General features: G+C 40.5%; 1 protein-coding gene across 8 annotated transcripts in view; it reads left to right on the top strand.

Moving 5' to 3' along the window:
• sun1a (Sad1 and UNC84 domain containing 1a) overlaps positions 1-25,701 on the top strand; it is a 28,059-nt gene that overhangs the window by 799 nt on the left and 1,559 nt on the right. Inside the window, exons 1-23 of one of the 8 annotated variants that reach the window (XM_060861967.1) lie at positions 1,624-1,939; positions 2,453-2,590; positions 8,644-8,841; positions 11,292-11,491; positions 11,613-11,639; positions 12,588-12,893; positions 13,155-13,274; positions 14,961-15,071; positions 15,634-15,714; positions 16,251-16,358; positions 16,506-16,604; positions 17,364-17,457; positions 17,950-18,008; positions 18,111-18,280; positions 18,359-18,625; positions 18,730-18,828; positions 18,915-18,958; positions 19,293-19,437; positions 19,541-19,804; positions 19,895-19,979; positions 21,546-21,661; positions 21,790-21,957; positions 24,156-24,248. In XM_060861967.1, the coding sequence (XP_060717950.1) occupies positions 2,514-2,590; positions 8,644-8,841; positions 11,292-11,491; positions 11,613-11,639; positions 12,588-12,893; positions 13,155-13,274; positions 14,961-15,071; positions 15,634-15,714; positions 16,251-16,358; positions 16,506-16,604; positions 17,364-17,457; positions 17,950-18,008; positions 18,111-18,280; positions 18,359-18,625; positions 18,730-18,828; positions 18,915-18,958; positions 19,293-19,437; positions 19,541-19,804; positions 19,895-19,979; positions 21,546-21,661; positions 21,790-21,957; positions 24,156-24,248 (2,931 nt within the window). In that variant the 5' untranslated portion in view covers positions 1,624-1,939; positions 2,453-2,513. Of the gene's footprint in view, positions 1-1,623; positions 1,940-2,452; positions 2,591-7,595; positions 7,741-8,643; positions 8,842-11,291; positions 11,492-11,612; positions 11,640-12,587; positions 12,894-13,154; positions 13,275-14,960; positions 15,072-15,633; positions 15,715-16,250; positions 16,359-16,505; positions 16,605-17,363; positions 17,458-17,949; positions 18,009-18,110; positions 18,281-18,358; positions 18,626-18,729; positions 18,829-18,914; positions 18,959-19,292; positions 19,438-19,540; positions 19,805-19,894; positions 19,980-21,545; positions 21,662-21,789; positions 21,958-24,155; positions 24,249-25,701 lie in introns of those variants that run through there. The other 7 variants (XM_060861986.1, XM_060861976.1, XM_060861994.1 and 4 more) reach the window with 7 other exon arrangements.

Below are 25,701 nucleotides of genomic sequence, written 5' to 3'. Positions count from 1 at the left end.
TAATGCAGCCATGACTGAGACAGTGCACGTGTGAAATATTTTCATGTGTGAATTAAACTTCAACAAGAACAAGGTGGATTATTTAATTTATTCCATTGTAATGTTTTCCTAATAATGCATTTTAAGAAATTACGTGCAGATGGGAAAAACTGACAGAATACTTCAAAATAACCCATCAGACAAAACAAGACAATAGATAATGGGACAATATGTTGAAATGTGGCGATTAAATGGCATGATGCACAACAATTTCAGTATGATGCAAAACCTTAATTAAGGGGGGGAATCCACCTGCTCTTTTGGTGTGTTTTCTACATAAACGACAGTGTTGACAAATTCAGTAGATTGTTTGTTTGGCTTTTATTTCTTAACCAATATACAGTGCTGTGAAGAAGTGTTTGCCCTCTTCCTGATATTATTTTTTGCATATTTGTCAAACTCAAATGATTGAGTAATATAAAAAAAATGTTTGATGATCTCAAAGATAACCAGAGTAAATACAAAATGCAGCTTTTCAATGATTATTTAATTTATTAAGGGAAAACAGCTGTCCAAACCTACCTGCCTCCTCACAAACAAAAGTATTCATTGTTGAATTGTTGATGGATATTAATCTTTAGCCCTCATGTTAATTCATCGTTGCTTAACAAGCACAAAGATGCTTTAACTGGGTTCTGTTCATGCTGTTTTTATACAACATCCATGCTGATATATTTATGATACCAGTCTATGTTCTTGTCTAAGAAAATTGTCTCTGTGTTGTAAATTCCACCAGAAAAGTAGCACTATATTTCTGGTAGAATTTGGTCAGACTCTGATGTTAATTGAGAGGCCTGGGGTTCAAGTGGTGTTCAGAGGTTGTGTTTGGGGCTCTGTACATGGCATTCAAGTTCTTGACATTGGCAAACCACAGTTGTGTCCCAAATGACATACTACACACTACGCATGTAAAATAGTGCATAAGCATGCAATTGCAGATGCAGCACGTCTTCATGGATCTCATATTGTCATGCTGGAAAGGAAAAGCTTTTAAGCAACAGCATATGAATACCTTTTTTTTTTTTTTTTAAGAATTTGTTTGACTTTGTGTGCCAGAAGAGTCTCATTTGGGTGTAATCGTCAAGTGTCCATAGTCTTTTGGCTAAAAATCTAAAAAAAAAACCTATATACACACACACACATATATAAATGAACTATTTATTTTATCATTAATCCTCCAGCCCTCTAAGCAGGTGTGTGTCATGTCTTGTGGGATGAGTACTGGTGGACACTATATGAGGGGTTATTCTGGGTGCGTGAGAGTGCGCACGTGCGTGGGGGTGCGTGAGAGTGAGTGAGTGCGCGCGTGGGGGTGTGAGCGAGAGTGAGTGCGCGCGTGGGGGTATGAGAGAGAGAGAGAGTGGGAGGTGTGAGAGTGTGCGTGAGAGTGCGTCTGTGTATGTGTGAGAGTGCGTGAGAGAGAGAGAGAGAGAGAGAGAGTGTGTGTGTGTGTGTAAAAGAGATGGGGAGAGGGAGGGAGTGTGCGAGGGAGGGAGAATGTGTGTGTGGGAGAGAGGGAGGGAGAGTGTGTGCTGTCTATTTAAGAGCCGGGGCAGTATTCTGCGCCTCAGCTCGCTCCTCCTCCTCCTCTTTCCCCTGAACACACAGAGGCCATATTGGTGTTGTGTTAGGAATCAGGCGCGAACAGAGCGGCTAGTTTTTTTTTCCCCCCTCACACGGCTACAGGGATTGCTCGCTTTATTCACGCCCACCACGACACACCTAGACGTCGCGTGTGTGTTGTACGTGTGTCGCACACAGGTGGTGTGTGCTCGAGGTGTAACCGACTGCAGCACGCGGGCTGTTCGTCCGTTTGTTGCCGCGTTCTTATTTTCTGACAATTACATAATTGTCGGCGCAGCGACGCTCATGACACTGCAGTGAGTGTCTCTGTACAAAGGTACGTGTTTCTACAGATACGTTTATAATCCAAAACCTGAGTAATAATAATACATCAATAGCGTCGTGCTGTTTGTATGTTGCTATTTATTTATTTATTTGTTTGTTTGTTTGTTTGGTCTCAGTCCCATCTGCTTGACCTTGTGTTGATATCTGTATAGTTATTATTTTTAATCTCCCTTCAGCTGAAACGAGCTCAGTCTGTGTTTAAATACACAGGATTCCCTTTTGTAATTGTGATCATTTCTAATTCTAACACTGTTTTATTCTAACGTCCGGCTCTTCAGGACAGCTTTGGGATTGTAGGACTGAGCTGAGATCAGATCAGATGAGTTAAGTTGAGCTCCTGGGAGTGTCTTGGCCTCATTCCATGGCTCAGTGCCACATGATCCTACATTATACTGCATGTCCAGCTCTTACTACAAAACACGAGGCAACTGAGACTGCAGTGTAGATGTGTGTTAAGGTGTAGTGAAGGAGGTTGTGATGTGTGACTGGGACGCTCTCTCTGCAGAAACACTGCGCTTTGTGCCGAGAGTAAACTCCACTCTTGCAGTCTGAGCTGAAAGGACACCATGGTGTACTCTAAAGTGCACACACGCACTGCCCAACAGCAGGATGCAGACAACACCGGTTATACCTACTCTGTCAGGTGGGTACCTGCTTCAAGCATGATTTTATTTATTCATGTATTTATTTTATTCATTTGTTAAGCCACCATGCAAGGTCAAGTCGAGGTCAAACCCATCTAATGAAATAATTATTCATGCTTATAATCATCATTCACGCCATAATATTGTGTTTTTCCGCTTTGTTTTTGGACTAATTCTAGCCTAATATCCAAAATGCTTACAGAAGCAAATAAAAATCCTGAGCAAACTAAAATTGTTTCTTTCTCCCGGACAGAAATAGCTTATGTCTGCTTTATTATATCTATTATTTATTTATTTATTTATTTATTTATTTATTTAATCATCAGATACAAAATGCTTTAATTAAAGTGACACAAATCTTACAGTTGCTTTATAATCCAACAGAATCTCAGAACGCTAACTAACACACATGCAACACAGTTGTAAATGGGTTTAGTTCATTTCTATTCCCAGCTAGCTCATCACGATGAAAGTGAATTGAGAGAGATTTGGTTTATTTATTTTCTTATGTACTAACAATGTTTAAGGTCTTTTAACATGAAAAAATTAGGAAGAACACAAAGTCCAAATTCGATTCTATTAAAAAAAGAATAAGAAGTTAAATCATTTGAAGCCGCTTTATTATTAGACACGGCATATAGCATTTTGATGCTTTGTCAAGCTGTAGTTTAGATATTCCACTCTAAAAAGTTAACACAATTTTTCTAAAAATTAAAGAAGGACTTTTTTCCCCCAATTTAAGTCAGTGGTGCTGCGAATTAATGCAGGATTTGTGTTGACCAAAAAAAAAATTCACTGCATCATTAATATTCTCTCAAACTCGTAATTTTCAGGAATTGCTTCAGATCTTTATCTTGTGGGTTTTTTTTGTTGGTTGGTTGCTTGGTTTTGCCCCTTACTCTCATTTCATCATTTCATCTTGATTATCTGCCAACCACAGGCTTGCAGACACAAGCTCAGTTCTGTATTTGCCTTTTTTTTTTTTGTTGTTGTTGTATTCCCGCCAACATTACAACACATCTTATTTGAGCCACATGTATTCAGCCAGCCTTATCTGTTGTGGTTTATTTTTTTGGCATAAATATCTTGTCTCAGGTGTTAAACACCTGCAACATGTGCAATGTCACCCTCCTGCTCCCAGGCTTTTGTGTTGCACAGATGTGAATGTGTGTAATTGCAGGGTGTGCTTTCTCTTGTGTTGCTTCACTTTTCTGTCTCATGGCTCCTACATAAGGTGCATGAACAGGCATTGCAGGGCGACTGGTATTTGTGGTATTCGTTTAAAAATCTGAATTTTGGGTGCGGCCCAAGTAAATGGCTTGACGCTCTGAACAGTTTGTGGTTTTTTTTTGTTTTTTTTTAACAGGTGTCCCTTCGTTAGTGTGAGCTTTATTTTGGACACCGAGCCGTGACATGAGAAATGAGCTATATACGTTCTGAAATTGTTCTCTCAAGGGGTGTGTTCCTGTTTCAAGAAGTTATGGAAATAGACTGTGTGTGGCACCGTAGCACGTGTTTGTGACCAGTTGCCCTACTGAAATAAATTTTTACTGCCATATCTGCTTCATTCAGGAAGGCACTACTATGAACTGGATTAAAATATCGAAAATGAGAAGCCAGTTCATTGGAATCGCGTCATAGTAAAGTGTGGGTGTGAGAGAAACTAAGATTGGATGATTGACAGTCTAGGTCTGTCTTGTTCTTCAGGTCTGTGGAATGACTTTTTTTATTTCTGTTACATGTTGCACACCCCAAATATATTAATGTCTTTTAACAGTGAGTCGGAAAAGCCTGCAGGCTTATTGTCCGCTTAAATAACATAATCTTTTTCTTTGTGGTATTTATAGCATGCTAATGTTTTTTGCTGCAGAAGAAGTAAACAGCTAAGGGTTGCTTTAAATGTGTCCCAAATCATATGTTCTACACCACTTTTGTAGTCTAAATATTGAGTATTGTGTTCACAATAGAAAGTCCCACAAGAAGTGCACTTCATGCACCCGGGTGATTCATTTATTGACTGTTGACTCTTGCGTAGAGAAAGAGGGGTGGGGTTATCTTAGCCATGTCTTTTAAACGAGTTGTTAACATTTTAAAATATGCTGATAGAGCCAGCCACGTTTCATTACGTCAAGCACACATCATTTTCCTTCAGCTGGGAAATGGCTTCTACTTTGACTCAGTAAAAAAAGCAGTTAGTGCTCGGTCCAAGACGATAAAGAGAAACCTTTAGTAACTGGATATGGTTCAGAAAGGTACTTTTTAAAGCCCACGCTACAGAAGACCTAAATCTTTATATTGTTCCCAACAGTTCTGCTTTGTCATTTAAAGCCTTGCTGCATTCCTCAAGTACAGCCTGTTAGTGCTGACATACATGTTGGGTTGATTGGGTTGGACGATCTGCTGCTCCGCTATCAGCCTGTAGCATGTTTGGTCACACCTACCCTCCAACATGCACTCCATCCAAAGCTTTCTCAGTGCTGTGCTCTAATGTGAAACCAGTTCCAGAAATATGAGTGAGGCACTAATTGTGTAATGGCAATTTTACCTCAGTCATTATCCTCTGGTATCTTGCATTTTCATGATCGAATGGAGAGAGACCATATAGCAGGTTTGTGCACACCTGCCCGTTACACTTGTATGTGGGATCAATACGTGATCTAAAGCTTTATTATTCAGATTGCTCAAGACAGACACTTTTAATACAGCACTAAGAGTTTACTGTAGTCTCGTGTAGTTTGTGCTAACTGCAGAGTTGGGTCTGATTTTATTATTTTCTTTTTTTCTTCCTTGGCTGAAATAATCAATAAGGTCATACTCCAATTCTCTGAAATCTTTCTTGATCCTTAAAACTGACTGCTTGAGGAAGCTTAACTTGATGGCTCCGACCTCCACAGATAGAAACTTGACCCAGATATTAACCGAGCCTTCATGGAGTTTAGCATCAGACCAAAATCACGGAAAAGGTAGACACCAAAACACACCCAAGTCTTGGTTTCTGTTTAGATGATTGTATTGTGTACATTATACTGTTAAAGAATGGCTAAATAACACACAGGTGACATTTTCAAACACCATCAAATTCTTGCTAATCTTTTCAGCTTTTTTTTTTTTTTTTTTTTTTAAATTTTGGCCCAGTCATTTCATCTGGTACATTTATATCAGGGACTGTGTTGTAGTTATAGGTTCACTCTAAACATCCTGATCCAGCAGCATCGTGTGTGGAATTTGTTTTTAGTTGATTATTACCTAGATATGTCCTTTCTCCGTAGCCTGTTTTCCATTAATAACATTCAGGAGGTAAAAGCAGTTTAAATTTATTTATTTATTTATTTATTTTTTTAACCCCAAAAGAGAGAGAATTGCTTGCAGCAGCTTTGATATAATCCTGCATATGACTAAAACTTTAAATTTTCAAGCTGTGACTAGGAAAATCCAGGAAAACGACCCCTCCGCTCTGACCTAACCGTGATTAAATAGGTTGCTGTTTTGAGGACCACACTCCTTACACTCAGCTGACTAGATTGTTGCTAACACACACACACATTTTACATGGAACACACAGAGTTCCAGCTTGCATAAGAAAAAGAAAAACACAAGAGAGTGTCAAGAGAAGGAGCATTAAGGAAAACTACGCCAAAGTGTTTCCTGTATAGAAGCGATTTCAGTTTGGATTTTAGTTATAAATGTTTTCCTACATATAGTTCATACTCTTGGAGCAACCAAGTACTTTATTCGCCGTTTTTTCTAACTAGAATGCAAATTTTATTTGAAATTCTGTTATGGCCTGAGGGAGAGGGGGGAGGGAGAGATAGGAAGGAAGGAAGGAAGAAAGAAAGAAAGAAAGAAAAAGGAGGGTGAGAGTAAGAGAGAGAGGGATGGCGAGAGGGATGGCGAGAAGGAGGGCGAGAGAGAGAATGAGGGCAAAAGAGGAATGGAGAGAACGGAAGAGAAGGAGGGCTAAAGAGGAATGGAGAGAGAGATGGAGAGTGCGGGAGAGCGAGGAAGAGCGCGGGAGAGAAAGAGAGGGAGCGGAGCAGCAATTACATAACAAACTCCATCTGTGACATAGCAGAAAAATGTGTTGGAAAAAATGGGTTGAATCCCAAACATTTTATGAGTCCTAGAGACTGTGCTCTTTAAGTGGGAGGGACGTGATCCTGTCAATCAGTGCTCTTTTGGCCAATCCTGGACATCTGGAAAACAGAAGCTAGAACTTTCTTCTGATTGTGTACCATTTGCCCTGTGACTCAGCATGAGAAACAGTTTGAGTGAAGAATCGGGGGTGAAACCCTAATGTGGACTTTAAGCTTGTTAAACCTTCTTCTCCTCTTATAACTGTATAATCATACTAGCTCGGTTGTCATAAGTTTGAAATTCATATAAGAGAAATGACCAGGGCTCAGACAAATGCACTCCACAGCAACCAGAATTCCATTCATTACATCTCAACCACACACGGATCCTCCTCTTGCGTTATTCCAAAACCTGTGGGAAACTCTTGTAAGGATTAGCATTTTTAAATTAGCCTAATTTTTGCATGTCGTCCACTATGTAGTCGAAACTATTTTCATGTGACGGCTGCTGCGAAGCTGCTTCTTAGCTGTAGAGCTAACCGTTAGGCGGAAACTAGGATGATGTGTGAAAACTCAGATCCCTTTATGTTAATAGATGTCAGTTTTCTTCGATTCTTGTAGTTGATCGTTTTCATTTGGAAACCTTACTTCATTTCTTTCAATCTAATGTGAAATAATGCTTGTTTAAATGTGTGGTTTTTTTTTTTTCCTAACCAGATTGAAGATCTGCATGCTGAAAATCTAGCTCCATGTTGTTCAGTCTAGTGCAGTGTGATGTATTGTATTTTTAGAAACAAAGGGCAAGGTGTCGCTGAGCAATAAAGAACTGCAGAAATGCAGAACTCTGGATGGAGGGAGGGGATAGCGTGAGTCATTGAGTGGCTTCAGTGCTTCCAGCAGGAAGTAGAGTAAAACTCGATGTCCCTCCCACAGAGTTTGGCTCTGATCTGCTGACCTGCTATACGTTTTGTGCGTGTGTGAGTCCGTGTAGGTGGTAACGTGTGCCCACTGGGATTTTTCCATGGCATGAGCGTTGACGACAGGTGCGATCTGGAGAGCTGGGGCTGGACCGTGCTGTGTGTATCGCCCTACATTCAACTTGTTTTAACTCCTTTTTTTTTTTTTATTTCTTTTCTTTCTTCTCTTTTTGGTCCTGTGAACTATGTGCGTTTGAGGTAACGTTCTCAGTTAGCGCTGAGCTTTTGTGTCGTACAACAAAAGACCTCCGAGACGGTGCTAAGTGTTAAGGTCATTGCTGCAGTGTTCTCCAGTCTCAGTTCATATCGGTGCATGCCAGCTGCCCGTGTTTCAGCTGTCTAGGCAAACGCGCAGGCCTGTTGCAATCAGAACAGCTCCAAAGTTCATGAGCATGAACGCTGGAATTGTTCCCAGAGAAATGGCAGTTGGTGGTTTATGGATTTTTTTTATTTTTTTTTTTTTCTCACCCTCTCTGCGTTGGAAACATTTAGTCGACTAGAAATCGTGGACAGGCACAGAATGTGGAAACTTCCCACCCCTCTTTTTCTCTGTGTGGCTGAGAGCTGATTTGTTTTCTTTCAGTTCATCGGGTAGGCAGGGCTTCCTTCTCTGTTTAGCAGCAAGTACATTCCCTTGCTGTTTGGTCTTCCTGTGCTTTTTGTTTTCAGTTTTTACAGTGCCCGCACAGTGCCGCTCCTGTTCTGGAGTACAGCCGTAACCTCTTAACCTCTATTCTGGAGAGAGTGTTATTTTTAACCGCCTACTCCTCGTTCCACTGTCCATATGTAAACATGGGATGGTTTGAATTAAGCCAAAGCAGAAAAGTAAACTATTATTAGACTAATTCTTTATTCTGTATGAAGTGAAGTGTGAGATGCTTTCTGACTTTGTGTTACAACTATGCCTGGTTTTTAGATTAATGCTCCTGTCTGTCTGATTAAAAGGATTGTCATATAAATTAGAAAAGCAGTAATAATGATGGGTCTGTGTGTGTCATCCAGCTCCAGCTACTCCTCGTCTGCTCTGGAGTACGAGAGAGAACACAAACTCGCTCCGGTGTTTGAGTCACCCAGGATGACGCGACGCAGCCTGCGCCTGCACACCAACTCCGCTCGCTACGGAGACGACAGCCTGCTGGACTCCTCGGTCAACCGCAGCGTCTCCTTCAGTACCGAAAACAGGGTTCACCGGGAGAGCAAGTGAGACAGCTTTACTACTAATGAGGATAATCTGTATTTACATCAGCAGTGACTGGAGTCTAATCAGTTCCAACATGCTGAGACAAATCCGATTGAGTTTTTGTTTTTAATGTGAATATAAAGAGTTGATGACCATCGGTTCAATGCAATAAGAGAGATTTCTAAAAACATCATTTATGTAAAAGTTAGCAGTAAAGATTTGATATGCAAAAGTGCTGCTTTTGCACCATATTACAGTTTAATAATATCACAAAGGTTTGTTGATTTCATTTATTATTAGCTTTTGGTTAAAAAATGAACATCATTCCTGATGTTAAAGTCGATAATAAATCCCGTTTATAGTTTAACAGATTTTGTTTCCTCCTAATGACAGCATGAGCGTGTAATATTCTATTATTTTGACTTCTCAACATTCTAACCTATTAGCTTAACAATAATCTGACTTAGTGTGTTATTTCTCAAATAGTTTTATCTCAGAATTTTACTATTTATCAGTATTGTATTTCGAAAGTTTAAAGTATCTTGAACATGTTTGTTTAATATTCTTCACCTCTAAATTTGACTTCTCAAAATTCTGATTTATCTCAAATGTTATCTCAGAATTTAGTTGTTATATTTGTCACGTATTATTGCAAATTAGGTTGAACTGTATCAAATGTTAGATGTTTGGCTGAACTGCCAAATATTCTTTTTAAGCACGGTTTCAGGATTTGATTAAAAGTCTCTGGCCCCTCTTATATAGAAAACATGTACCAACAACAGTGAATACTTTTAAGCGTACGCCATTTGAGCTGCTGTTTTTATTTTTATCAAATGTACCTGCCTGCAAATCTGGCTAATTGTGTTCTCCTATTAAACAGCTTTGAGCTGGGCACTAGATAAGATTTTCACTAGTTGAAAAGCCCCATTATCAAATGCCCATATGTGTAAGACTGAAATATGGGTAATGTGAAGTCAGAATTCTGAATTTCTGCCGCTTAAAAAATAAAGCAGATCGACGTTATGTAATTTATTTTGCTTTTCCCTCACAGTTTACTTGAAGAGCAGCACATTTGCTGCATTTCCTCCACTAGTTTTCTGTAGCTTCCCACATCAGATTTAAAACACAGATTCTTGCCTACAAAGTGTCCAGTGTCCACCTACCACTGCACCACGCTCCCTTTGGGCCTCTAGCACGACTTCACTGGACCCACCGTCCCTAATGCTCCTTTTTCCACCGAGGCAGTTTGAGTGCTGGTTCGGAGCCAGAGCCTACCGGCTCTGAACCAGGAAATGTGGTTCTTAAGTAGCACCAAAATATGGCTGGTCTAGACTTAAGAACCGCTTTTGTTAGGGGCTGTGGGCGGGGCTACTGTTAGCGCTTTTGATAATGTACCTTGAGTATACTAATGTTTAATACACCTTTACTTTACCGCAATATGATCAGTTATCAGCTCACATGATAGTAGGTAGCTACATGCTAAGGCTAAGATTTTTTCTGTGTTTCTCGAGTGCAACCTACGTTTATACAAATTATATGGAGCTGCACGTACACATTGGATTCGCCGCGTTCTAAACCGGTTCTTAAAAGGCTTGCCAGTGGAACCAACTTTGAACCAGCACCAGTGCTAGCTCTGAACCAGCACCCGGTTCTTTCTGGTGGAAAGGGGCATTAGTGTACAAGGAAGCCACGAATTAAACTACCTTCCTGTCCCTATAACCAGGTGGTGGGAATAACTGCACCGTCTGTCCGATCGGCCGACACACCGTCGGTTTTCAAACAATGTCATCATCGTTTCCTGTGTATTAAAGATAAGCTCACCATCAAGATTATACACTTTCCTTGCTGTATACTGCAGGTGCAAGATATTCTCTAAGCTTTAAGCTTCTTAGAAATACAATGAATTTAGTGAGGAAAATATCTTTGGTCTTTGCTCACTCTTATTTAGGTCTGTATCTACTACACATGTCTGTTTGTTGTTTTTTTTTGTTAGGTTTTTTTATTTGTTTTTTTGAAACATAAACAATTTTACATGAAAATAATGAGGTATAAATGATTAAAATCAACAGTCTCCGCTTATGTATTAGTCTAAAATCATCAATTTGATTTAAAAAATCAAGATGATCGCTGTATGAATTAAACCGCAGCATGTAGACGTTTTGTGTACTAAGCGTTTAAGTAAGTGATGTATATAATTTTTTTGTAAAAGATCACCGTAAAGATTCTGATCTGAATGTCGCTAATAATTCTTTCTTTTTTTTCTTATAATGGGTGTATAGAGAGCGTGTAAATCTCTTACCTTGACTTAACTCAAAATTCGAACCTATTGGTTAAAAAAAGTGACTCAATATTTTATTTTTTTTTTAAGTTGTCAATTCTTTTGAGGCTAAACAAAAAAATTGAGGCATTTAGTTAACATTTAATTGTGAATTTATTCCTCACTTTTGTTTTTCACCTTTCTTTCTTTTAGGACCGTGAAGAGCAGGAGGTCTCAACGCTCTGTATCCGGTTCAAGTACACTCCTTCAGACTCCGGTGAAGAGCCAGTCCTTGGCACAACAGGCCCACAACAGCAGCATGCACAGCTGTGCCGCGAGCGACGCCTCACTCCTGTCCTCCATGCTGGATGAGTCAAGCATCCAGGAGCGCACACTCGTCGACAGCTTCTGGGGTCAGCGCACGTTACAGGACAAGCTTATGTCCACATCAGCTATTCTGAGCCAATTTGATATGTGATTGCTAAAAATCTTGTTTGGTTTGTTGTTTTATTTCTGTGCCCCATCCTGATTTAGGATTGGATAAGGATGGAGATCTCAAAGGTATGGCATTATCTCTTAATTAGAACGAGTAGTGTTCAAGCTTTTGCTTGTGTTCAGTATGGATTGGCTAGAATAATGTGTGTGTATAATGTCTAATTTCTAATGTGTGCTGTAAAGAACAGTAACAGAAAAAACTGACATGACACGGTTTTCCATTTATCTCAAATGTAGTAGATTATCCAAGGTGTCTTCATCTACTTTTGATAATTATAGCATTCTGAATTTTTAATTTATTTTTATTTTATTATTCTCTCATGGAGCCATGACATTTGCAGTTCTTTGTCTTTGTTTGCTGACCGTGTCAGCGTGGTTTGGACACTGTTCTGAAGAAAAATTTGTGCTTGTGTGCTTACAAAATCAAACATGGCCTCGGGGAAATGTTGGTCTAAGGTCTGGTTACACAAAGACCGGTGAGACGTGGCAAGTTCACAGGCATGGTGAGAGATGGAGATCATGTACTAGCTAAGAGGAAAATGGTCTTATTTGCGTTTTACCTTCGTCTTGCTATTGAGATGAGGCGTTTATTCGCGCACTGTAAAGGTCAATGATGGTTATCTGATTTATCCTGATTATAGAATTTGTCTCCTAGATATGAGGAGTTTTTTTTTTTTTTTTTTTTTGTTTGTTTTTTTAGCTGCAGAGATAATGATTGCACAAGTTCTCTATGATCTCAGCGATGCACAGTCACTGATCCAGCGCTGTGACTGTAACACTGACTGTTTTATGTTGAGAATATTTCTGTAACAATGCTACATACTATACAGTGAGGTGCTAATCTGCTGTAGTGTTGCTGTTTGTAGTGCTCACTATGTGGGTCGCAACAGTCTTATGAAAAAGATTTTGTGGCAATTGATTCAATTTGGGGAGATTGGAAATTCAACTTGTACTTTATTTAACATTGTCTATTTTTAGGTATTTACTTATAAATTTTTTTTATTCTTTCTTTAGATCAAACTCTCCATGCAGACCACAGCTTCTCTCTGAACAACAGTGGCACACACGTTGCTCAAACTCAGACCTCCACCTTACACAGTGGCTACATCTGTAGTAACTGTGTGGCCAGCCGCTCTGACAGGAGAGATGCTCTCCAAGCCTACCCCTCATCCAAAACCTGCTCCTCCTCCTCCTGTTCTTACTCCTCGGCCGCTCTGCACAGCACGGCGGTGGACGGCGCCGTCTCAGGCGCAAGCGCAGCCTTCTCCTCTCCTCACACTACGGTGTACAGCCGAGAGAGGAGCCGCCGACACAGAGCCGGTGAGAGATCTGTGTTCTCTTTTACGTTCTGCCAAGGTGTGGGAGTGTGTTGTGTGGTTTGAGCATTTTAAATTGCTTTTTTTTCCCTCATGTTGAGTCTTCTTTAATCTAACAATGAAAAAGGATATGCTCACTTATTTTTTAGCCAGTGTGTATGTGTCAGGTCATCGTAATCCCTTGCATGAAGTCATAATTGTTTTATAAACGTGTTTGGTGGTATTTAAGAAGGATACTGTGTAACAGTATCTGGTTTGTTTGTAGGTGCGCTCGGAGCGCTCTCCGAGACCTTCCTGCATTACAGCAGGAGGCTGTGCGTCTCTGTAGTGTGTGTATTTACCGTACTCATGCAGAGCGTTCTCAAGACCTGCCATCTAGGCAAAGGTACCAGCCGTCTATTTGCCCCTGAACTCGATTCCTGTTCTGTCGTCTTATTTGTACCAACACACTCTCTCTAAACTTTGAAGTAGATACATAGCTACCTGTTTTTCACTGGACCTTCACTGGACCTCCTTAATTGGTGCATGCTATTCTCTCTGAACATCTCACCTTCTTTACCTTCTCTCCCATGACTGTTGGCTCATCGTCGGCCAGATTTGCTCAACAAGACCACATTTGATAGTGTGTAAGCAGATCGGAATGTCCCCATGACTCTAAGGGTGTTTTCACATATAGTTAGTTTTAAAAGAACCAAACCCAGTTCACTTAAAGTGAACCAGAAAAGGAACTAGCCGAATGTGACCTCAGTCCGTTTGGTGTTCACAATATAGTGGACTCGAAAGAGAACCCAGTTCTCTTTTTGGTCCTCTTTAGTATTAAAGTGATCTCAGACCCTTTCGTGTTCACACCTCAACTTCATATATACCACCTCAACTTCAATAATGTTGTTGTTGTTGTTGTTGTTACTATTATTATGTTAGTAAATTATTGTTATATTTGATATATTTTGCGAAAGCGGTGCGGCAGGTGGTGGACTTTTGAGAAAACAGAAGAAATACTTTTATGTTTATATATATGTTTATAGAATAGTTCGCGTTTAATGCCATCCTCTTTCCAAATATCAATAAGTGCACATAAGATCATGAAGACTTTCTTCATAAGACCACACGACTCCGCAACCTGCCATGGTGAAAAGTTTTGTGTTTTCAGCAGTCACAGTGACGGAACATGGCTGCAGGTATGGCAAGCCTCCAGGGACATTTGGCGAAACGAACCGCAAAGCGGTCTGGGACCTCATTGCTTTCACATGTCACACACAAATCGAACCACAAACGAACCGTACTCAGACCACCTCCGGAGGTCGTCTGAGTACGGTTCGCTTCTGGGTCCTTTTAAGGGGTCTCGGATCACATGGTTTGTTCACATATACACACTGAACCGCTCCGAGAGCGTTTGGAGGGCTCAAACGAACTAGGTGTGAAAACACCCTAAACATAAATGGCGGTTTCGGCCAGGAGCTTTATTTACGCAACGAGATCAAGTTTAACATCACTAAGTTTGTGAGGAACTAAAGTGAGCACTAGAGAATCCACATAGCAGTCAGTCTGACAGAGCCTCCTCTATCCCATTAGCATAACCCATTCTAATTATCCATCATTTAAATGTTAATAAACAAACACCATGGATTTTGGTGTGTGTCTCCATGATATTTCATGTTGTTGGGTGAGGGAAGGAGGGTGGGACTTATCAGAAATGAATGGTGAAGGCATTGAGCGTTTCCTCTATTAGAGTGCTTTCTCTTTACTGCAGATGAAATCTACACTTCTCCTCCTTTCAGAACAAGCGACTGTCTTTTCGTGTCAAAACACGACTCACTGGAATGTCTTCTGTCCTGTCAGGATTCACGCCGAGATTCATTCACACTGCATGCAAATCACTTTCCACACAGCTGCCTTGAATATACTATGAGATACACAGCCTCCTTTAACCTCTGTCCCTCTTCTTTCTTTCTTTTTTTTTTTTTTGCCGTCAAGAAATTGTCCCCATGATTCTGTTTGATTTGATGACGTAAAATGGTTACAAGTTGTATTTGTGTTACATGTGTGCGTGTTAACCTCGTTCTCTCTGCAGTCCAGCTGTGCTCACTGACACACCGGTGTGTGAGGGTGTGCAGGAGAGCAGGCGCCTCCTCAGCTCAGTATATCGGGTTGAGGAAGACCAGTGGTGACAGTGTTAACGGAGGTAATAACGGAGGCTTGAGCACTGCTGTCTGTAACCACTCTAATTCATTTCTATGAATGAGATCACACCGGTCTAAAGCCTTCTTGGATTCTTGAGCCTTGAATCAGTACTGTGGCTTCTGATTTATTTATTTATTTTTCTTCCCCTCCTGCTGTTCTTGTTTATTTTCCGATCTCGGCGTCTCCTCCGACACTTGTCCGCCACGTCAGCTATCGTCACATTTCTTTCATTTCTGGTGTCGATGTTACACTGGTCTCAGACTCACTGAATGATTTGCACCAATCACTGATTCGGATTCCTTTCCTTCTGTTATGACACCTCTTCGAGTCCTGACATCTACACAATTTAACCCCTCCGGCAAATCAGCCGAGCTCGACGTATTTCACCTAAACAAATGGCTTTCTCTCGCCTGTGGGTATTACCTTGGTTACATGCAAATCCTTCCTGCCTGCATCCACCCCTGCATGTCCTGGGCTCTGCTCAGAAGGAGAAAGGCGAAGGCTGTTGGTGGAACTGAGGGGCTAGAATGATTTTTTTGTTTTGTTGTGCTGGTTTTCTGTAGGTCATGCTAGTTACTGTGGAACCATGAATGTAAATGAAAAGGTGACTCAAAAGGACCCGCACTCTCTTAACGGCCCTCTGTGTAAGTACAGCTCTACGTTACACTTCTTGTTCTGTCTCTGTCTCTCGCGCTCTCTCTCAAACACACACACACGCCCTACAAACAAGACCTGCCATAGGTACAGGCACTGCAAGTCTGAATGGATTTGGTTATAAGCCACACACTGCACCGAAAACTGCTTTCTGTAAATTTTAGGCGGGCTTTTTTTTTGTATTGTTCGAAGAGGAATTTATTCCACTTCCTGTGGCATTGGATCCATTGTGGGTGTGTTGATTAGTTTGCCCAGTGTAACGCTCAACAGGAGATGAGTCACAATCTCGTGCACAGCAAACAAAACCTACATGATTCACCAAAACGCTCGACAGCAGAAATTTAAGAGTTTGTATTTGTTCACAATTCCATATATCTATGGCAGGCCACAAAATGATTCACTTCTGGCTGTTACCTGCATAATGGTTTACCTTTTGTTTTTACTGATTTCTAACATGCCTGACTTTATTTATTTATTTATTTTTGTGATTTTTTTTTTTTGGCTGTACATGTTAAACCCCTAACAGGTGACGACTGCAAAGAGAAACAGACTTCGAAGACAATCACAGTCTCTGCAGGGTCTTCCAGAGCCCCGTGGCTAGTAGAGGCTCTGTGGGCCCTTGTAACCTTTGCAGGTTTTGTACACACTGGTTTTTAACTTGCTTTATAGTCTGTTCCAGTTTTTCCTCATGTGCTCAGTAACCATTCATGTGTATTGCGACTGAAACTGTGTTCAGTAAAGCATAAATAACTTTGTTTTCCCCCCCGTTGATGGTGTCCAGGCAGCCGTACATTAAAGGCAGGCCAGGACGTTCTTTCAGCATCCTGGTTTATCACAAGGAAGAGTCTTTCTGTTCTCTATTTGGCTGCAGTGTCTCCAGGTCATTATGATGGGATTTTCAGCTTCTTACACAATCCCTGCATGAGATGAACCAGTGGCAAAACCTCCTGGGCATTATCTGTTTTTCCCCTCTGACCCTTTCTTAATCCTGTTTCAAATACTATACCTTTTTGTCCCTGTTGCTGTGTGCAGTCTCTCAGTAACATCAATGCCTCTGTGTCAGCATGAAGGCAAATCATTTTCACCTTCACATGCATGAACTGTTAGTCATCAGTGAAAACTTTCAGGGCAGGTTACCTTGACTTGGCAAAGGAACCGTATTTAGCTCATGCGAGAGAGACGTTGCTTTGTAGCCATTCAGTTAAAGCCACAATAGGGCAATTCAGAAGTGCAGTAGTAGTCATGACACTGAACTTTTTAACTCACTGGCATGACTATGTAAACACTGAGCGATGTAAAGAAAAACGCACTCCTCGTTGGATTATTTGAGTAGCCGAATTGACCTCCAGTTGTGGCTATAACTAATAATCATATTTCAAATATTGTTGGTGTGTGTTCTCACACAGCAGTACACGCCATAGCTAAATCTCAGCCCGTAGTGTTTACAGTGACCGTGTTTCACTCCCTAACGCGTTGACTAACACAGCAATGTGCAGGTGTGCCTTCGTTCTTCTCTTCTCAGCTGATTACTTACCCTAATCTGTCTGGTCGCAGCCCCTGCAAATTCCCTAACCCATTGTGCTTATCTTCTCTGTGGCCTGATTTATGGCTGACCGTGTGTGTGTACACTTGTGTGTAGGCAGTGCAGCTTCAGGAGCATTACAGTGGTTGGGAACGGCGTGGTACCAGATGGTCATGCTCATGTCTCTGCTTAACGTCTTTTTCTTGACTAGGTGAGTTTTTATAAGAGATTTGTATCTGTGCATGTGGTAACCTGTCAAATTCCCTTTCAGATTTGGACTTGAATTTCATCACTATGCGTTGCTGTGTATTTGAAAACAAAAAACTAAATGCATGTCGCTACAGACAGAACACGACGGTGCTATACTGTGCATTTGTGTTGAAGATGATGGCAGGCAGCAGTTTCATTTTATGATTCATGGCCTAGTGCAACATGTACTCTACTGAACACTTTTCACTGTCTGTCAGGATGTTTTATTTGTAATATACCATTTATTTACATTTGATCTGTTCCGTAATTTAACAATATGTGAAAAACATGGATACTAAATTAATTACTGCCGAGCTGAATGACACCGGGAATTCGACCCCTCAAATATATGTTTTCGATTTATAAATTTTTCTGAATTCCCGCCTCATAAAAACTGATGCACGTCTCAAAACAAATGAACCTCTGAAGTATCACACTTTACCTCTTTCTGCAGGATCCTGCCTATACTTCAGAAACTTTTTCTGATTATTCTTCCCTTTATCCTTTCCCTTGGTAAGTCATGTCGGAGGTATTTTTATTTAGTTCCTTAGATTACCCGAGAATCTTATCTCTCATTTTCATTTCCCCTGCTCCAACCTGTTTTCTGTCATTTAGCCGTCCTGTGGTACTGGGGAATGTTCAGTTTCTCGACTCTTTGGCCTATAGTGAACGTAACCGGAGACTCGCCCATAAATAAAGCACTCGATGTTCAAACTGATCTCACATTATCAGGTAGAACCATTGAGGTTGAACCTGACATCACCGAATCAGAAGCAAGCTCTCAGGTAAATGAAGATCCCATATGTATCTTCTGCCTATAAAGTTTAACCACTGCAGAATTACAGTTGCTGTGGCCTTCGCAGGAGCTGCCGGTCGTATCCGAGGCTGATTCTGAACGACTGGCACGGATAGAGCAAAGCCTTGGGATGCTGTGGGACAAGGTGGCAGCGTCAGGCGGGAAACAGGAAGAGCGGCATGCCGAGGTGCTCGGCCTGTGCAGTTCACTGAAAGAAGAGCTGCGTACCAACACTGATAAAGACTCCATGGGCCAGTGGGTGGGCTCGCTTCTAGAGCAGCGATTAAGCCTGCTGAGAGCCGAGATGGAGGAACAGACTGAGCGCTCGCAGCAGGTACGTCTGTGACGGGAACAAATTTCACCTTTCCGGTCAAGTACAGAGGAATGAAAGGCTTGATGATTATTAGAGCGCACATTCTTCTCGTCTTCTTCCTCCAGCATCAGGACGAGTCTGAAGCCGAGAAAACCAGGGAAACTCAAGAGTCACGGCTAGCCAAGATCGAAGCTCTTCTTCAGGAGCTAGCACAAAGAACCGAGGTACTAGATTTCACCACCTGATCCTAATCACGCCTCATTACCGTGTGGCTTGTATAACTGAATGTGTGTATGTTTAATGTTTAAAGGAGTTACAAACAAGACCAGATCCAGAGACACCGTCTGTCGTCAGGTCTGTCCCTCGCTATATTATCATTTAATTACTTAACGTTTAATATTCGGGTGGATTTAAGTGGTGCTCTGCTATACACGTATATCATGGAAACTATCTGAGGTCAAAGATTCAGAATACTTTGTTACTTAGGTGTATAAAATTGGATGTCATTTTAATTACACATCACCAGCTACAGCCAACCTGTGGCCACTTAATAAGCTGAAATGTCCTCATAACTGTGACATGTAGAGAACACAGGATAAAACCAAGAACACGGGATTCTTAGAAATTGCGGTGTGGTGTGCAAACTGCAAAGTATCTTATTCACACCTGACCACAACTTTCTCTGTAGTGAGGAAATGGATAGTGTTCCTCACGCTGCTCTGCTGGCACAAGTGCGCAAGCTGGAGGAAGCGCTGAGCAGCATCAGGGCTGACCTGCGGGGCGTGACTGCTTGTACAGGAAGGTGCGAACAGCTGGATTCTCTTCATGACACTGTAAGTCACTTGTCTGTTATTACCTTAAATCTTTACCATATCGTCTGTAATATGTTTTCTTTCTGACATACAATGCTTTGACGTCCGTTCTTTTGCTTTCCAGATTTCCGCACAGGTCAAGAAGGAGCTTCAGGTTCTTCTGTACGGCAGCGAGCAGAAGGACGTGAAGCTGCCAGGTTCTTTGATGCAGTGGCTTTCGACTCAGTTTGTGAGCAACTCGGACCTGCTGGACTCACTCGGCACTCTGGAGAAGAGAATTCTGGGTAACTTGTCACTTCAGATAGAGGAGATGCAACAAAAACCAAGTGAAGAGACAATCACACAGAGTGTCCTGCAAGCCACAGAGCAATCTGGCTTATCAGAAGAGGTAAAAGTGTCACGAACTGAGCTGCAGTCTTTTTTTTTTTTTTTAAGACAATTCCCTAATACTTTAACTTACTCTAATCTCTCTCACCAGGACATCCAGCTGATCGTGCAGAATGCTCTGAAGCTCTATTCTGAGGACCGCATTGGCCTTGTGGATTACGCTCTAGAGTCCGGAGGTACAGTATCCAAACCAAATGCAGAAGTGATGGTTTAAGAGAGAGCCCTGACAAAGCACTCTGGTTTTGGTTTTGAATTAATGTTGCAGTTACGAACATGCCGAAGTGTTTGCAGTGAGCTGTATTTTCAGCCTTCTTTTGCATTACAGAGGATCAGGTCCTGTATGGAGTGGAATATATAAAAAAAAAAATATCAGAGCTAAATTCAGCTTGAGTTGAGTTTCCAGGGACCGAAAAGCTTGTGTGTTTTATGTATCCGTCCATTACGGAATCTGAAATAGACTAATATAAAAGACGATGTTTTTTAATATAAAAACATGTGAAATATTTCTCTCCTTTAAAATAAAATTCCTCCCCCAAATTAGTATGGTGATGAAAGTATCCCAGTGGTACTTGGGTGATCTACTATTTCTGGTAGATTTAATATACTGTTTAGGTAATATTACCTACAACTCTTTGGGTGAAGGAGGAAGAGTTTTGTGACCATTTGCTTCACCGAATTCAACCTATGAACGAGTGAGGCTGATGAGAGTAGTGCATTTGTGATGCATCTTCAGTGTTTTTAGAGAGTTGTACATGAAGGGACTGGTAAATGACATGTTGAAGAAAAGCTGAAACGCAGCGAGGAGTTTAGTTTGTTCATGGTGATGGTGTGTGTGACAAGGCTACAGATTTCTCTTCTGTAACATGACCTATCAGTATGTCCCAGTATTTTAAGTGCATAGTAGGGGAGACCAGGGACAGTTGTAACACTTTTTTAGCAATACATCAAAAACCAGTTTTACAGGAATAACCAATTTGTTATATTATAAACTTCAATCTGTCAACTGCTGAAACAATGTATTTAAGTGGTTTTATGAAATATGTACAGGTTGCAAAATTGATTTTAATATAGTCTCTCCACTGTTACAACTGTCCCAGTGTACAGGGATGGTTGTAACGCATGTCATCTCATGTGGGCTAGCTTGACTGCTAGTTTGACACTTGTTAGCCATTTATATTTTTAGCTTACAAAATAGTGATTCTAATACTTGTTTGAATTCATAGACATGTGATCCTATAACAGCATTCAAAAAAGTACATCAGAAAGAACATTTTTTTTTACCTCAAAAACAATCTTTTGTAGATAACTTCGTCAGGAAGATTCAAATGTAGCTCTCTTTATGGCAAAAATGGAGGGAAACTAACTGAGCATGTGCATCACTCTAGGTTGTTTCTGATTGGAGGAATTCAAGGTGTTACACCTGTCCCTGGTCTCCCCTATAAATAAATCGGGATGAATGGGTCTGCATTGAGCATTCAAGTGAACGAATCCCATGTTTTGGTGATAGACGTTTGTAATGAATCCCATGTTTTGGTGTCAAATTTTGAGACTGTGCTTAAAGTGAAGGGTCTTTGGTGAGGGTCCATCTCCGAAACCAGGTTCTTCCAAACAAGTCCATTTAGAGAATTACGGTTGGATTTCTTTTAATAGAGGTTTGAAAGCAGCTGTTTTGAGCGAGCGTGTTGTAAGTGAATGTTGAAATCGAAGCTGCATGACTATCGTGTGTATGCGATTGTGTTTAGGTGGCAGCATCCTGAGCACACGTTGTTCTGAGACATACGAGACGAAGACCGCACTGATGAGTCTGTTCGGTTTTCCTCTGTGGTATTTCTCCCAATCTCCTCGCGCAGCCATACAGGTAAGCTCCATTCCTACTCTGTGTTAACATTACACACACACTGCTATACAATACAAACTTCTTCATAACACACCCCACACCCCCTTCCCTCTTCTTTGTGTTTTTTTTTCCCCCTTCTCCCACATCAGCCAGATGTACATCCTGGTAACTGCTGGGCATTTAAAGGATCCACCGGCTATCTGGTGATTCGACTGTGCGTGAAAATCGTTCCTACTGCCTTTTCCCTGGAGCACATCCCCAAAGCTCTCTCACCTACAGGCAACATCAGCAGTGCACCACGTAACTTCACAGTCTATGTAAGGCACACTACTGAAAGCAGACTGCCATAGACTTGGGGAGGGACTTTATTAGCCAGTGTTGCACATAAATGTGACTTGTACCTAAGCGTAATGAAAAAAATCGTCTATTATGACAAGTGCATGAAATGTTGGCTTCAGATTTCAAGTGCATGATTACTGTAATTTTATTATTGCACAATATAATAGAATATTAGTAGAACCTGTTGACATTCGTGCCTAGGGTTGTGTCTCATGCAGCTATGTAGTGAATCAGTATACCGTGTACACGAGGTCAGGCATTAATAAGGACCCCGGGCTTCACTACATATCAGGACACTGATGACTCTGGCAACAGTCTGATTTCCTCATCCATCACTGAAAACCCAAATATGTCAGTTTTATACATGTTTGGTAACTCAAGCACATGCATTTGTCATGGTACTTCAATCAGGATTGTAGGATAGATTGTGGATTTTTTTTTTTTTTTTTTTTAAATTAGATGTTAGACTCCAGCTCCAACAAAACCGTATGTAGAATCTGTAATGTAAGTACTTTATTTGAGAGCTACAACAACAACTAAGCTATTTACATCTGTAGATGAAGTTGGCTGAAAGTTTGTCAGGCATTTTTGTAGAACAATTTCCAATTAACATAGCAAGCAGTGTTGTATAAAGTACTAGAAAGCAATACTTGAGTAAAAGTAGAAGTATCGTACTAGAAAAAGACTCTGGTAGAAGTGAAAGTTACCTTTTAGAATATTACTCAAGTAAAAGTCTTAGAGTATATGATATATACTGTACTTAAGTATCAAAAGTAAGTTTCTGATATTTAATGTATTTGAAGTAAAAAGTAAAATATTAGTGATTTTCGGTAGGTATAAGAGGCACTTCATCCGGTAGGAAGAATCTTTCATTCCAATGTACAGAAACATTTCTTGCAAATACAGCCACGGGTGTAAAACATTATCTTCTTCACCCTGTTCACCACTATCATCGGGGTGGTCGTCTACGACAGAGGTGGCTAAACCGCGGCTCCCGAGCCACATGCGGTTCTTACTGTACGTTCATATCGAAGTTTGTGTGTCTTTTTATTGTGCGTGTTTGCTTCACTAGAGTTAAATACGGTATTTTCGTCAAACGCACATGTGAGTGGGATGAAAATACCTCAAAGTTTCTCAGTAGGAGCAAGATCATTTGAGTCAACAATTTGTCAAGTTCGCTCTCAAAATGGCAGGAAAAAAGGTGATGATCATGTGTATGATGTGGCTCTTTGTGGTAACACAGTAAAAAATATGGCTCTGTTGTGGCTCAGGTTCATTTGTGCTTCCGCCTCCTTTTGGCAACATTACGCTGAAATAGAGCGTGCGGAGCTGCGTAATGCAATCTAGGAGCAGTGATTCGTCAAACCTCCCTTATTGCAGTCGCAATTTTATTTATTTATTTATTTTTATTTATTTATTTATTTTTGTAGTAACTAGTAACGAAGATGCTTAGTGGAAATATAGCGGAGTAAAAGTATATATTTTATCTAGGAAATGTAGTGGAGTGAAAGTTGACAAATTTAAATAGCGAAGTAAAGTACAGATACGTGAAATTTCTACTTAAGTACAGTAACGAAGTATTTATACTTTACTTCGCTATTTAAATTTGTCAACTTTTACTCCACTACATTTCCTAGATAAAATTGTTTACAGTAACGAGGTATTTATACTTCGTTACAACACTGATGGCAAGCATAGATGCTTCCTGGTTTGTGCAGTGCATTATGGGATTTTTAGGGAGCGATCGTTCCTATCGCACTGGAAGGGTTTTGCGTTAGAGAGAGAGAGAGAGATCAGTGCCCTGGTTACTGAACTCGAGAGCTGATTGAGACACACCCTGGGTGAAACATGTCGACCTTGCTGTGTTTAAGACCGGACATCTGAAGGGTTGCGGTCTGACTAGTGTTGGCGTCAAACGGTCAAAACAATATTAAAAATCTGTAGGCGGAAAAATACTATTTATATCATGAACACTTTTAGATTTTTTTTTTTTGCATTAACCTCTGAGTTGTTACACGATTTTTTTTTTTGATGAGTTTAATTCAGTAAAGGTTGAGCAGGATGTGTTTTTTTCAATTTTTTTTTTTTTTTTAGGGAAGGTATTTTACAATTTATATTTACAATCTAAAGGAAGTGAGTTCTGTAGTATTCACTGTTTCCCTGCCGTTCTCTGAAGGGTCTGGAGGATGAACAGCAGGAGGAGGGGCAGCTTCTCGGGGAGTACGTCTACCAGGAGGATGGAGACGCTCTACAGACCTACCTAGTCACGGTGAGGGATCTGCACACAAGCTTACATTTACATGGGTTCTAGGAGACGTTACCTACTTTGCAGGAGTTCCTAATTGATGTTGTCTGTGTGGCTTTGTCCTGGTCAGAGAAGATTCCAAGCTGGTATTACCTCCTGTTTTACACCAAATTCAACAGTCCTCCGGTTGTTTGTCTCCCACAAAGAAAACCACCTATTTTCTGTAGGGGGGGTTTGATAGTTGCTACTTTCTATATCTGGCCTAGTCATAATCCAGTGTTTCTCCCCAGATATTTAACACTCCCAGAATCACAAAATTGAAAAATCACTGCTGTAGAAGAAGCCTCAGCCTTATACTTGGTCTTGGTGAGTGATTAAAAGCTCGACTACACCTAGGGAACCTAGGGAAAGCATTTTAAGGAAGAGGAAAAAAAAGGGGAACTGTTATAGTGATGTGAAGTATTACTTTATTCGGATGTGCATAACATCATAGAATATCTAATAATACACATGACACAAGAACCTCATTCCTCCTCAGTAACTTCATTGCTGTCCAGATGTCAGGGTATTTGTACAGGGATTTTAATATTGGACATATATATATATATATATATATATATATATATATATATATATATATATATATATATATATATATATATATATATATATATATATATATATATATATATATATTATATTATATTATATTTTCAAGAAGTAACTCCCTGAGACGATGAGGAAGAAACCCTGAGATGAACACGTAGCTAAGGGGAGCCCATGGTCTTCTGGGTGACACCGGAGAGTGTGATTTATAAATATATAAAAACAAAGTGCAGTTGGTACGCAGGAAATTTATATTAGCTTTAATATTAAGGCTATTTTGTTCGTTATCTGTTCACTATAGGAGACTTGAGCGCAAAACTGTTCAGAGCAACTGCTGGGCTAAAGATGTCCGAGCAGTTGTTGTCCTAAGCTTCACTTAAAAAAAAAATATAATAAAATGATTAGACATTACCTGATTACCTGATGGATGAATCCCATCTGAATAGCACTTTAAATGACAGTCGTGGTTTTGAAGTTAAAACATGCTAAAGCTCATGTTTGTGCATCTGTACTTTTATTACCTCATGTAACACAACTAGTGACCTTTTTAAAGAGAATTTTGTCTTTCTACATCCTTTACCGTATCTTTGTGGGTTTTTTTGTCTGTCGGAATTGAGATTTTTTTCATGATGCAATGTTTACAACCTTGAACCTCTCGGCATCCTCTTTCTTTAGCGCTATGATAAGCTTTCTTTTTCCCTGCTCCCGTCGATCCTTAACCTTTCGGCTCACATCCTGTTAGTTAAATCTTATGTAACAGATGAAATCTCACAGTAAGACTGTACTGTGTCGAGGTTATTAGACTCAATAAGGCTCATTCAGATCACTTTTCCAGCCCAGGAATATTTCTAAATGTTTGCGCGTGTCCATC

This window comes from Tachysurus vachellii, chromosome 2 (genome assembly GCF_030014155.1).
Source record: "Tachysurus vachellii isolate PV-2020 chromosome 2, HZAU_Pvac_v1, whole genome shotgun sequence".
In the NCBI taxonomy this organism is placed as follows: Eukaryota; Metazoa; Chordata; class Actinopteri; order Siluriformes; family Bagridae; genus Tachysurus; species Tachysurus vachellii.
Note: the sequence above shows the minus strand (reverse complement) of the source record. Positions and strands in the feature narration are given on the sequence as shown.